Below are 14,864 nucleotides of genomic sequence, written 5' to 3' on the forward strand. Positions count from 1 at the left end.
TGTGTGTGTGTGTGTGTGTGTGTGTGTGTGTGTGTGTGTGTGTGTGTAGGTGTGTGCTAAACACAAATCCCAGAGTGTCCTGCTCATTGACTAGCTGCAGAAGCCTTGTTATAGTTTTAGGTTCTGTGTGCCTCCAGTTCTTCTTCACACAAACTGGCATTCACTCTTCTCCTACCTTGATGTGCAAAATATAACATTAGATGGCAACTTTAGATTAGACTTGAACATATCATCTCTACAATAACAAGAGTTTTCAGTCTCAGAAGAATTACAGGTAATGAGACTAATTATTCATGTGCCCTGTCTAAATTATAGCAGAATTTATCTGTGAGACTGATTCTGCCTGTGTACCATCAAGGGTTTTCTCACAATACCTATTGGCTTTTTCCAAAACCACTGGGATTTAAACAGCTATTCTTTTTTAAATTAATTTGTTTTTTATTAATTACTATTTATTCACTTTGTTTACCAGCTGTATATCCTGCCTTGTCCCCTCCCAATCCCACCTTCCTTTCCTCTTCTCCTCCCATGCCCCTCCCCAAATCCACTGATAGGAGATGTCCTCCTCCCCTTCCATACCAACAGCTATTCTTTATGAAAAAAAATAAAAGAAAAACCAAAAAAAAAAAAAACCCACAAAAAACCCCAGCACACTTGCTTGGTCATTCTAATGCAGAACAGTTTTTCTTCTGTTCAAATAACTTTAAAAAATGTTTATGAGCTGGGTATGGTGGCACACACCTTTAATCCCAGTACTTGGGAGGCAAAGGCAGGTGGATTTCTGTCCATATTTCTACCCATTCAACACTAGCCTGCTCTACATAGCTAGCGGCAGTCCAGCCAAGGCTACATAGTGAGTCCCTATGTTAAAAAAAAATACAAACATAACAAAGACAAAATACAAATAGCTTATGGGTTGGTTTTGAAAATTCCGCAGTCTCGAGGTTGTTTTAGGACAAGGAAGAGTGTAAATTAGCAAAGAGCACAGGGCAGGAAACAGAAGCTGTGCTAATGAAGGGACCTGCAGGAGAGGTTGCCTTCCACAGGGGTTTTTCCACTTGATGCTCCATGAGTAGCCAGCACACATTCCCTCTCTGCTTACTGAGACTTGTCCTATTTCTTCCAGGCTCTGCAGGGCAAACTGCAAGTCCGTGGCTGGCACATCAGCAGGGATACCTGTGTCACAGAAAGGAGCAAAAAATAACAACCTGAGCCCTGTCGAAGGTGCTGTGTGTGTAAAGGATTTGTCAATCACAGATCTATTCCAGTACTGTCAAAGAGAAATTTAGACTTTTATCCCAAGAATTTATGTATTAAAGAGAAACAAAATTACATGAGTAATGAATCTCTTGTTGTTTTGGTTTAAATATTTTTGAGTGTCAGTTTACTTTATGGACAATCTATAAGACATGAATGTAAGAGAAACTTTTGGAAACGAAATCAGTTATACTTGAAAAGGCACCGAAAAAAAACCTCAAATGTTAGTTATTCTAGATAATATTGTTTCTTCTTACTGACAATTTTAATTATATAAATCATGTAGAAAGTGTCACTAAAAATAAGTGTACCAAAAATATAGTTTAAATTAGCACTTACTGTCCATATGATAAAGAGTGTGAAACACAGACATAAATTAATATTTTTCTAGTGTTAGTAGTAATATTTTATAAAGTAAAACTAAACAGATATCAATCTAATATGAAACAAATATTAAACCACACAAATGTTATTTATCTCAAAATATGGTGCTTATTACAGTCTGAGAGTTGAGTGGACACATGGTAATAGACACCATTTTGGTCAGAACAGCACATATTTACATGATTTAGTTAAAATTTATTTAAAAGTATTATTTCACTCCCATTTTGTACTACTTTACTATTATTTAATATTAAATATTTAATATTTCTAGATACCACAGTAATAATTTTTTCAATGCATCATATAAAGCTGTAACTTTGTATAAGACCATAATTTCAACCCCCTTTAGAAAAGGATTCTTAAGAGTCTGTTATAATTTTGTTTTAAATAAAACAAACATATTTTAAATAAAACAAAATTATATATTAGTTTTCAATAAAAATGGCTTATAACTGATAACATTGGCGTTAGATGGATGTATTACTTCCTGAATTACTAAAAGAACAATTCTGATACAAAATGTTATTACTTACTTTACTATGACACATATTATTATTATTCATCATTTATTTAGATATTTCAATATAAGATAACCATATACAGTAATTATTAAAACAATAATAGTTAATATTTAATAAACAATGTATATTTGAGCAATATTAATATACCTCTGAACATTTTAAATATACCTTTCAGGATATGTCCATAAGCTTGAATGTCAAAGCTGCCACTTATAGGTGGAGAAGCTTCTTGAATTTTTTTAATACGAATCTTTGACTCCCCTGGCCAATTATTTCCTCTGTAAACCGACTCATTCTTTGTCTCATTTGTGATTATCTAATTTCCAAAATAAATATTGATAGAATGATTAAACCTAACAATGGCTAACACAATTTCCATTTCATCATGTAGGATCCTGTGACACGACATAAATGAGCCTCATATATTCAGGATTCTTCAGGACATTAAGAAGAGCTCCATAAATCAACACAGGCCATGCCTATACAGCTGCAATAATGAGGCCAAAGTCAACGCAGTCATCCGTGCAGTCATCAGCTGGAATCACAGTAATACCTCATTAATTCAGAGCATACCCTTCATCACTCAAGGAACAAATATTTATCAAGCAAGCATTCTGTTCAAGGTACAAAGCACATACTGTAGAAGCAAAGAATTGTGAGATGGAATCAGCACTATCAAACAACTAAAACTGTAGGTACATAACCAACAATATAAAGGGTTATATGGTCAGAAGTGTGACTGTCCCAGCATCACTAAACAGTCTTAAGGTGTTGAACACCAATCAACTAACAGAAGCAGTATGTGCTATTGATAGTCATAGGTTGTAAGTATACTGAGGAATATGATCTTTTCTTATTTCTGGCCATTCAGAATGTTTTGCCAGTTTTGTGGAACTGAAACTCATGTAGAAATAAGTAACATAAATGATAGAAAAACGTGTGTGTGTGTGTGTGTACTTGCCAACTTTATTCATGCCAAAGATTAGAAATGACACTAATCTCCATCAATAAAAAGGAAAAACTGTGTTTCCTTTGTGCTATGATATGCAGCAATTCAAAAGTTTGAACTCTCAATAAAGATAACAAAGTGAATCTTGCAAAATAGATAAGGAAAACTTGATTAAAATCATGTAAACATGTATGATTCTACTGGAATGAGGTTTAAAAATAAGAAAAGCTAATTATTGATAATAGAAGACAAAATAGGAGAGTCACGGGGAAAGCTCCCAGGAATGACTGATCTTTTCTCTTGATCTAACATGCTCTCAATAACCAAAGTTACTTCTTAAAAACTCAGTGAGTTCATCAAGGTTCAAGGATATAGAATGAACAACAACAAGAACCCAACCATATTTCCAAGTACACACAACAAATACTTGGAAACCATTTAAAATATCAAAATCATTTATGTATTCACAAATACATGGCTATTAGCTGTTAAAGAAATGAGAATCAAGCTAAAAGCCACAGATCTAGAAAAGGATAGGTAAAAAGTAGGGCTCTGGAGGAGGGGTGGGACACATGGATCTTGATCTCCCTGGGAATGGACATAGATTTTGCAGGTGGACTAGGGCTGATGGGAAGTGGAGCAGGGGGCTCAGGGTCGGGGGAGGAGGAATGGAGGGAGAGTGTGTGGAGGTAGAAGGCTGGTATTGGAGGGGGCATTTGGGGAATGGTGTGGAAACCTAGTGCAGTGGAAATTTTCTGGAATCTATGAACATGACACTCATTAGGACTCCTGGTAGTGGAGAATATGATCCTAAGTCTCAAGAGGCCATCTTTTGTAGCCAGGCAAGGCTTTCAGTGGTGAGCAGGGATTGCATTTGGTTGAATTGTTTGGGTTCCATGGAGATCCCCAAACAACCCAAGCTGATGCTAGGACAGAGGCTCTCTCTGAAAACTGACAGTGGGGCCCCATTGCCAAAGACAACATCCACATAGCTCAGTGAACAGAAAGAGTTGGTGTCTGCGTGAAGCCTTCACCTATTACATTCGTAAGGAGACCATCTCCAGAGACCACACTTCTGAGAGCAACTCTTCACCCCCGATTGTTCGAAGACATTTTGCTCCCTCATTTTGTTAGCAGGGTCAAACTAGGTTCACATTCTTAAGCTTGCAGAACCAATTCCTATCTCCTATCCTGCCCTTGAAGTATTTTCCTAATTGTCTGTTAAACTGGTAAAAGAATGTAAAACTTGCTGTTATCTTAACCAAGGTGCCCAAGTTGTAAAAACACATTGCTTGCTAAGCCTTCAGTAACTACAGATGGACCTGCTCCTTCGTTCCCTTGTCAACTTGAGCTCCTGACCAAGTGTCTAGGAGGATGAATTAAGGGCCGTGAATTCCAGACTGAATGTCTAGGGAATAGTTAAGGGCACAGTCTCCAACAGATACTTCTTTGCTTAACCCGTAATGGTAAAATTTGATTGGATGACCTCACCATTCACCAAAGCCCCCCTTTGCCTTGAGGCTTTCATCCTTTAAATATGCAGTACAGCCTTCCGTGGGGACACAGTTCAGATCCCGGGCTGCCTGCCTCTGTTGCATGGGAAGAAAATAAAGCTTGCATTTTTTTTTAAAGCTTGCATTTTTAAAAATATATTTATTATTTACTTTATATTCTGGTCGTTAAAGCTTGCATTTTAAGTTTCCGTTTCTGAGGGGAGTTTTTTCAGCTTTCTCTGTGAACACAACACATTGGTACTGAAAGAGAAATATGGACACCAATCCAGCCAAAAAAATCTTCCATCCTACAGTCTGTCCTGTCTGTAAGACGTGCTGGCCAATGGTGGGGTATAATTTGCCAGAGTGGCCAACCAATGTCCGGTTTAACTTGAGGCCCATGCAATGAGAGGGACTCCATACCTGGCCCGGCTAGGATGATCAGGAACTAGAGACTGTATAGCCCAGAGACCCAAAGTTGAACCAAATACGAGTGACCCCCTCCTCCAAATAATTAAGTTACTACTAATGATAAGTACTACAATCATAGATTGGGACCTTGTCCAGTCAACATCAGAAGGGCTTCCTCCGTCAGAGATAAGCGTGGATGCAAAAAGACTGCAGCAATTCACTATAGGCAGAAGAGGTCTAAATTGGAGGTCTCCATCAGGTAGGTCCCTACACTCAGAGCTTGGGGAACTCCCACAGAAGAAGGGGAGGAAAGATTATAGGAGTCAGAGAGGGTGGAGGACACCAGGAGAACACGGTCCACAGAATCAACTAGGCAGGGCTCATACGGGCTTCGTCTGAAGCAGCAAGCTCTGGACCTTCTTGGGTCTGCACCAGGCTGTCTGTGTGTCTGTTAGCTTAGTGTCTTTGCGGAACTACAAACAGCGAGAACTGGTGTGTCTGTTTTGCAAGCTCTTGGCATTCTTTTTCTCCTATTTGGTTTCTTGTCCAGCCTCAATATGAAGGCTTCTGTCTTATCTTATTGTAACTTATTTTGTTGTGCTTGGTTGTTGTCTCTTGGAGGCCTGCTCCTTTCTGAAGAGAACTGGAAGGGGATTGGATCTAGAGGAGAGGGGAGAATGGGTATAGCGGTTCTGGGAGGAGTGGAAAAGGGGGAAACTGTGGTCCAAATGTGTTTTATGAAAGGAGAATCTATTTTCAATAAAAATAAATCCATTTATAATTGCTTCAAAGTTGAAAAAGTTACATACATAGCCCAACATATTGTAGGGGCTGGTGAGAAGGCTCAGCTGGTGAGAGCACCTGCTATGCAAGCATGGTGATCTGAGATTGTATCCCAACAGCCACATGAAAAAGATGGACATTCACAAATGCCAGTGACCCCACAGCTATAGAGAAAGAGACAGGGAGTTAGACCCCCAGCTCAGCTAGGGTACAGAGTGAGACCCAGTCTCAAGAATATAAAGTGGAGAATGATATAGCATGGCATCTTACATCATCTTCTGGCCTCTACATATGTGCATTTACATATACCACAACATGCGCTGATACAACACTCACATACAAATACACACACAGAGGCCAAACACCCATGGTCTGGATCTGATCTAGCAAATTACAAAAGCCTAGTAAAATACAATCAAAGAATGGCTAAAACACTGTTTTTGTAAAAACATAAGAAGATTAAAATAAGTGAGAGATATTTTATAAACTAGAATACTCAGTATAATATTGGTGCTATTACTCAAAAACAATCTATAGATTTAATGAATTGTTATCAAAATATCAGCAAGACACTCTGTAGGCACAAATAACTGGAACAGAATTTATATGAAGACAGAACCTAAAATAAAGCACTTCAACACAAGAAGAAAAAGGCAAAAGAACCCATTCTATTCAGTGTTCAGGCTTACTATGTAGCCATAGTAACAAGAGAGTGTGGTATTGGTGAAAGAAAATACATAGACAGAATGGAGCAGAACACGTAACTATAAATATAACTACAAAATGTGCTTAAGTAATGCTTTCTAAAATTTGTAGGAATAATCCAATAGAGGAATGAAAGTATCTTTAATAACTGATATCAGAGCAACTAGAGTAATAAGCAAATATATACTATCCTAAGACCAAACCTTATTAAAGCTCCACCTAGAGTGGGTCAGAGCATAAGTATGAAATAGAAAGTCTTGGGAGCCAAAACCCTGAGTTAATATTCTCAGATTTGAAATCAGGAGCACTAAAAACACATGAATTGGAACCAAACATAACTAAGCACTTTCTGGGAGACTTTACAATGAGGACGAAAAGGCAAACTAGAGTATAGAGGATAATGTTTGTTGAGAAATACGTAAAGATGTTGAAAAAGTTAAAAAACATGCAATAAATAATCAAATTAAAAATGTGCAAAATCATGGATATAACCTACAACCCCTGCTCAGACATAGCCCATGGTAGCTCAACATCCAAGTGGGTTCCCTAGTAAGGGGGACAGGAATTGTTTCTGACATGAATTCATGAGCTTCCCCTCCCCCCTGAGGGAGGAGCAGCCTTGCTAGGCCACAGACAAGGACATTGCAACCATCCTGAAGATACCTGATAAGCTAGGGCCAGACGAAATGACAGGAGGACATCCCCTCTCAGTGGACTCAGAAGGGGGCAGGGAGTAGATGAGGGAGGGAGGGGAGAATTGGGAGGGAAAGAGGGAGAGGGCTACAGCAGGGATACAAGTGAATGTATAAAATTATTTAAAAATTAGAAAATATTAAAAATAATAAAAATGTGCAAAATCATAAGTGGGCACTCCATAGAAAACATATGAGTGGTTGAAGAAGTACATAAAATGATGGGATTAATATCATCTATCATTTTTTTTTCATTTATCTATGGCTAAAATGAAAAAAATGGTGAGAACAACAAAATTCTGGAAAATTTGTGCAGAATCTGTATCATTCCCATACTTCTAGGAGGAATATATAGTAGTGTGTCCATTTTGGAAAAGAATTTACATTGTTTTTAGAGAGCCATAGATGTCCTTCCCAAATTACCTTATAATTGTAGCTGTTCTGCAAACAACACCCAAAAATGAAGACTTAGGTTTGAAACCTATAAATTAACTTTCTCCCAAAACCACATTCAAAATATCACTGAAGAACAAAAAACTTGAATCTTTCAGTAAGTACTGGCCTAACTGTGACATGTGCATGACATTAAATCCTACTCACAAGCCATCAGGAAATATGAAAGAATTTCATAGAAATTATACTGTGAGAGAGGGGCAATCTTAGGAGACTAAATGTTATTTTATTGATTAAAGTCTCAATATGTTGAAATGACAGAATTATGTAGACAGATCAAGGGCTGTCAGGTAAAAATCGGTGGCAGGAAGCTTATGGAGAAAGTGGCTGTAAAAGGTTAACATGGTAGAGCACATCACAGTATGTTTCTGGTGAGGGTCTGATGATCCTATCCAAGTGTAGAGATTCAAACACACACACACACACACACACACACACACACACACACACACACACTGAGTACACTCAAAACTGACAAAATCTGTATAAGATTACTCGGTGGGTTGGTCAGTTTTTTCACTACCCTATTATGCTACATTATTTGTATGAGAAGTGATTGTTGACTGAGGAATATGAAATTATTTTTAATTTATTATTTTTTACAACTGGGTGTGATCTTGCAATTATCTCAAAGTTAAAGTTTCTAAAATAATGTGTATTGCTTCATTTAACTTGAATATGCTTGTAAAAACACAAAAGAAGGTCCATATTCTTCAATTTAACCTTGAAGAAATAACTAAGACTACATTGAAATTAGCTATTATTGGTGCAAATAAGGAATCTTGGGAAATGAGAGGTTGCTGATGCTTGTGTCTGAAAAACACAAAGCCCCACCTTGAGCACATTTTGTACTATTGTTAAGTAAATCACTTACAGTAAATATGTACACAGTGAGCATCTTAAAGACAGTAAGATTAAACACAGGTCCAGGACGAGGTGAAGGCAATGTTTTGGAGAATATTCACTTCTTCATATGTGCAGTTATGAAGCTGTTTACTTGGTGAGTTTTTCTGTAGGCCTCTAACTACAAGGGTTAATTAATTAAACTTTAATCTTGAGCTTTTATATATTTGTTTTTATTTTGTTGCTGAAACAAAGCTAAAAATTGTGCATTTTTATTGAAAATTAAGCTTTTAAATGTTCATTATACTCTTAGCATCGAATTCTGATTGGACTTTAAATAACTCAAGTGGTATAGAAACTGCGCAAGTTCCTATGGACCTGTAGGAAAACACACCCTCCTTCCATTGTATAGATTTTGATGCAAGCAAATGAAATGCTGTTCCTAACAGAAATAATTTTCAACACTCAGCTTTTCCTTCAATAATGTATGTTTAAGAATCTCTTTTGCGAGCTCCGAGGTGAAGAACACTGGCTGCCCTTCTAAGGACATAGGTTTAATCCCCAGCAACTACAAGGCAGCTCACAACCATCCATAACTGCAGCTCCGGTTAAGTGACACCCTCTCTTGTTCTCTGTAGGCACTGCACACTTGTGGTGAAAGACATACATGCAGGAAAACTCCCCTGGGTCTTCCCCACAGACGTATTTTAAAGAGAATTCCCAAAGCACTTTAATCTTCAGTCTCAATAAGTCTTTAAGCTATGATCATTGCTTTGGCATAACAAATAATAATTGTAGACCAGACATTTTTTAAGTAAGAAAGTGAACTATATCAAACATGAAGTAGTAACTGCTAAGTTCTAGGCTTACCTGCCCAAAGCTTACAGCCATCATAGGTATATTGTGACTGCAGTTATACAAAGTCATGGTAACTGAATACTGAATTGTCAGAGTTGATGCACTTAATTTGGTCTGATTAACTTGAAAATGCTTTACAAATATTCCTCTGTTTGCTAATGCTGGAGGTCTTCTTTTTGGCATTTCTGAAAAAATAAGTGAGAGATAAGATTGCAGTGCTATGTTTTTGCTATGCTTTTGGCAGAATTTATTTGTGCATCAGTCTATGCATAGGACTTGATAAATGATGCTAAGACATGGAAATAAAATTTTTACCTGTTGCATTATTATCACTTAAGTCTACAAAAGCTTTCAGGTCAGCCTTATTACAAAGCTGTCACTGTCAAATAGCTGCATCTGAAGAGCAGCTCTCCTATATGATTTTTGTTTCAAAGAAAGTAAAGCGAAAACGTTTTTACATTGTACATTTATTAACAGGCAAAATCCAGAATCATAAAATTAAAATTGCTAACGTAGTAAGAGTCTATATTATGAATCATTCATCCTTGAAATAACCACACAATCATATTCACTAAAAAAAAGTTAATTCATGATATTGTGGAAGTGAAAGAGAAAATCATTAATAAGTAGGGGTTAGCATTTTGTGTCTACCACTGAGTATAACAATGATTTCCATGTTAAGTTTTCACAGGCTAGACATAGAAGTTGGAAGGATATAGCAAATGACTCAACATACCATCCGAGGCTGAGATTGTAGGTGTCTGTCCAATGTACACTGCATCCACATAGATGGACTGGAATTCTGATGATTTTTGTAAGCTAACCCTCTGTAGAGAAAAACTTACCCCAGCATATTTGGATTGTAAGAAATCTAGAAGATCTATGCAAGTGTAGGTCCACCTGAAATTTTTTGAATATTTGGTATTAATATTTGTAATTAATATAACATAATAATATAAATGGTGCTACAATTTAAAGAACAGAGGACCAGAGAGATGGCTCTATTTGAGAGTGTTTGCTGCACAAAGTAATCAGAATGCAGAGGGACAAGACAAGAGGAACTCTGGTGCTCATGCCTATCAAGTCTAGCCCAATTGGTGAGCTCCAAATTTACCTTAAGACTGTCTCAAAAGTAAGGTGGGAACTTACAAACGAATGTGCCTAATGTTAATCTCTGCTGTTTACATAGATGCGCATACTTGCACACAATCTCATAGGCACATGTATACACATATAAAGAAACATCCCCCTTCCAAATTTTATAGAACAAAAGATATTACTTTCATATACACAGTGAAAAATGTGTACGTGCAGAGGTTTTCTTTGTAGTCTTGGCATTATCTACAGGGATGCAAAATAACTTTTTATCCTGATATGTAGGAAGTTAAAAAACACAATTGGCGTAGAGCACGTTTTGAAGACAAGATAAAATAAAATTAGCTATTTTTTTAAAATATGCGAGAAATAGAATAGAAACTTCTCATTCCAATTTTAACAGAAATGCTTTGACGTTTTTCCTTTAGTAATAACATTGCCCATAGGTTTATCATATGTAGACTTTATTAAGTTGAGACGTGTTCCTTCTACTACTAATCACTTCGGGGATTTTAACATCAAGAGATTTTGGATTTTGTCAAAAGTCTTTTCTGCATCTATTGTAATTTTCTGTGATTTCTGTTCTTTAGTCTATTCCTGTAGTGCATATGTTTACTGATTTGCATATGCTGATTTATATTTGCATATTACCTCTGGAGTGAAGCCAATTTGATCACGGTAAACAAAAATACCAAGACTATCTTTATAACATATATATAATAACTTGTTTCGAACCCATAATATTTCTTACTTATTTCCAGAAGCAAAGTTATATTCAAATTGCCTATCAGCACTTCTAATGATCTTGCCACTGTCTTGATACTTGAACTTCAGACCAATGTAGTTGGCCAGGGATCCTTTGTATGCTAAACACAGCTACATAGAAAATATGAAAGGGGTCAACAAAAACATTTTACAATTATTGTATTATTCAATTCAAATGAAGTAAATGAAATTCAGTATATAGTTATTGAACATTTTTATATAAAGTATATCAAAACATTAAAAAAACCCAACTAGATTTTGTTCAGTTAACTAACAAAGAATTGTGTATTTGATTGTGATTTCCATAAAAAAGATGATATATTTCTCTTATACTATTTTTCTCTCCCTCCCTCTCCCGGTACTTCTTTTTTCTTCTGAGAGTTACTAGGAAAAAGATCACAGAAGCCAGAATAGGAATCATTATTCTTGTCCAATATGACATGATGCAAAATGGCAAGCACTTTTTCTAGTCTTAAATTTTCATGAAATTTTATTAGCAGGGTATTTCTCAGATTCAATTAGCATTTAGTTTTTACAAGCTCACCTGATTATAGGGAAATAATAAAATGTCTCCATATGGTAATTTATTTGGCTTAACATCTGCTGAGTCAAAAAGAACAGCTGGGTTTTTCAGGGAATACCGGCCACAGAAAGCATCTGTCTCGGCCGTCTTCTGCCCTCTATTAATATGTTCCTGTAGAAACAATAATATTTCAAATAAAAATGTGATGTATTGTCTTGTTTTTCTCTCAACATCTCCAACAAAGTTATTCAAGGTCTTACTCTAATCCCATTGTTTCTTCAATACTTTAAGTTAAAATGATTTCTTCCATCTATGAAATCTTTATATGTTCATTACAATTCATAATCATACAATACATTCTGCCTCTATGTGATTCTTCCCCAAATCCTATCATCTTTTCTGATACTACAAGCTCACTAAGGATACTTAGTTATTCTCCGTGAGTGTTTGTTTAGTAATTACTTTGTACCAGGTTTTTGTTTGTATGTAGTTTATTTTTCATAATCCAAGTAATGAAGAACACTTTCCTTATATGAAGTGGGTAACACCTTGGGACAAAAGAGCTAAGAATTATGTTAATCTCCGTAAGAGGCATCTAACTCATGTAAAAGCAACCTCACTGGAAGTGACAAATGAGTTGTGTTTAAAGATAAACAAGAGCTTTTCAAATCAGAGAAAGGCTCAACAGACATCAGAAGGTAAAAATCTGTGTGAAATATCAAGAACAGGAGGATCCTGGTGTTGGAAAATGCAAGTAGTTGAAGTTAAGCAGAGCGCAGGAATGAATGCTGGGATGGTGATGAGAGACGCAGCAGTAAAGGAATGGAATGAAATCTAAACCTTACAGCCAGTAGGACTACATTCAGACACACATGCATTGTTACGTTGAGAAGGCTGGCATTAGCTGAAGATTTTCCATTTTATCTCTAATAAACCTGATAATGCAAAGTATCATGTGCTATATACTTTAATGATTCATAGTTATTTCTAGAGTATTGACCTGATTTAATTACCTAGACCCTATGCTTTATCTTTGTGTGTGTGCATGCATGAATGATTTGTGCACATGCGTGTTTACGTGTGAGGCATGTACATGTGTCATGGCACATATTTAGAAGTCAATCCACATTTTCCACCTTCTTTGAGTCAGGGTCTCTTGTTTGCTGTGGCACATATAGGTTAGCTGACTGTGAGTTTCTGGGGATTCCTGTGCCTCTTCCTCCAACCTCACTATACAAGAACTGGATTATGGCAACTCAACACCACATCTGGATTACTTGGGTTCTGGGCATATGAATGCAAGCCCTCACATTTATACAAGTGTTTTTGTTCACTGATCGCTCTCCCCAGGCCTGAGTTTCATAATCTCAGAGTGTCACTTGGAAAGAATGCACACCTAGCTTCCTTCTTCAAGTACCCAGAAAAAAACTTAGAACATGTATTTTTAATGTTTTCTTCTATATACTAATCAAAATTTTTATATCTGATCAAGAAACAAATAAGAATGAGGTAGGTATTGTAATAATTGACTTTATGATTTCAAAAATCAAGAAAGGGAATTTACTTTATAATTTGTTCCTATACAAATATTGTGGTCTGAAGCCAATGAGGAAAGGAAAGCCCTCTTCAATCATGAGAAGAAAATGCAAAAACCACAATTCTAAAGTTCTTATCTTTATCCATTTTTCTCACTGTCTACTTACAAAGTAAATCCATGCATGATGGAAGCACAGCTTTCACAAATGACTCATCTTAGGGTTAGGGAAGATGCTAGACTGAGTCTTGCCAGCAAATCTATGGTGTAATTTCATTTGCAGCTTGACTTAGAATAGTACTAACAACTAATACTAGCTCAAGAAAAAAAAATCCCAAACTCTCAAACACTTATGGGAAGTTTTATTCAGTCTCTTTCAAGGCTTACTAAACACTACATACCAGTTCAAAATCAGTTTCGTAGTCTCTGAAGTATCTCACTAGAAATCCTTCTTCCAGTTGTGCGATTTCTGGTGGACACTTGGCACTCACCATCTCTTCCACAGCTGCCTGAAACTTAGTGAACATTATGTGCTTTAGTAACTTCTAATGAACTCGGGGTATTAGCAACTCTATTATTAATTTGACTAATTATCTATCAGAATATTTTCGTGAGATAATTTCCATGTAAGCCACAATTAGGATACTCTCATCTCTAATTCTGTAAGAATTTTCAAGTTAATATGTGATTTTTTTTTTTTAGGGTAATAAGTCCAATTGACTACTATTATCTTAATTTTTATATAATGCAGTCATTTTATTAAGTAAATTTAAGGAGAGAAATAAAAATGAAGTAAACAATTACCCAATTAAACATATTCCAAATAAATGATTTCCTTAATAAATTGAAAAATAACTAGGAATAAAACTATACGCTTAAACGTGTTCTATTTCAAAAGAACAGACCAAACACTGGAAGCCTAAACTTCCAATTATCTAAAATACTAAGTATTTTGGATTAAATGGGAATGATTATGCACACATGAATCTTATAACTTTCATTTCTATTTGTACAGGAAATGATTGTTGCTTGGGAATTAAAGGCTTAAGGCGATGCATAATATTTAATGCCTAAGCAAATATTAATTGAAAGTCACTGTACAGACAGTTTCCAAGAATAGGTAAACCACAAGCATGCTTTTCTTAAAAACATCCCACACTTCACCCCTATGAAGCATAGTAGGTCATGTTGACATGAATCAAAGAATTATTTTTTAATTTTCTTAGTGTTTGTCATATTTTCTCCCTTCTTTGCTCACAGTTGATGGGCCAAAACCGTAGGAGAATGTATTACCTCTCCTTGATATATTGCTTCTATAGATTGATATTTAGATAAGTTTTTTTTAAATAAAATACAAAGTATTTAAGTTTTATAACAAAGTCTTTGCTGCATGCCCTCTTTAAAAGTCTCTTGACTTGAAAATAATAAAATTTGGATTTAGAGTGAATGAGAATATTGTGATGAGTATGGGACATAAATGCTCCCCACAAAAGCAAGGATTGGTCGTGATAGATTTGAGATGTTTTGTCCAGAAAAATAGGTGGTCACAGTAGACTGTCCTTGTGCCCATGTGAGACAGAAGCATTTGTGATACACAT

General features: G+C 36.0%; 1 protein-coding gene across 1 annotated transcript in view; it reads right to left on the reverse strand.

Moving 5' to 3' along the window:
• The window catches only part of Pkhd1l1 (PKHD1 like 1), a 160,762-nt gene that overhangs the window by 99,033 nt on the left and 46,865 nt on the right, over nt 1-14,864 (reverse strand). The window contains exons 19-25 of the mRNA XM_055626481.1: nt 13,668-13,781; nt 11,754-11,903; nt 11,196-11,320; nt 10,086-10,249; nt 9,362-9,534; nt 2,331-2,478; nt 1,022-1,176 (exon numbers count right to left, since the gene is read on the reverse strand). Coding sequence (XP_055482456.1) covers nt 1,022-1,176; nt 2,331-2,478; nt 9,362-9,534; nt 10,086-10,249; nt 11,196-11,320; nt 11,754-11,903; nt 13,668-13,781 — 1,029 coding nt within the window. The remainder of the gene's footprint in view (nt 1-1,021; nt 1,177-2,330; nt 2,479-9,361; nt 9,535-10,085; nt 10,250-11,195; nt 11,321-11,753; nt 11,904-13,667; nt 13,782-14,864) is intronic.

The sequence above is a fragment of the Psammomys obesus genome, unplaced genomic scaffold (genome assembly GCF_907164565.1).
Source record: "Psammomys obesus unplaced genomic scaffold, mPsaObe1.curated_primary_1811, whole genome shotgun sequence".
NCBI lineage: Eukaryota > Metazoa > Chordata > Mammalia > Rodentia > Muridae > Psammomys > Psammomys obesus.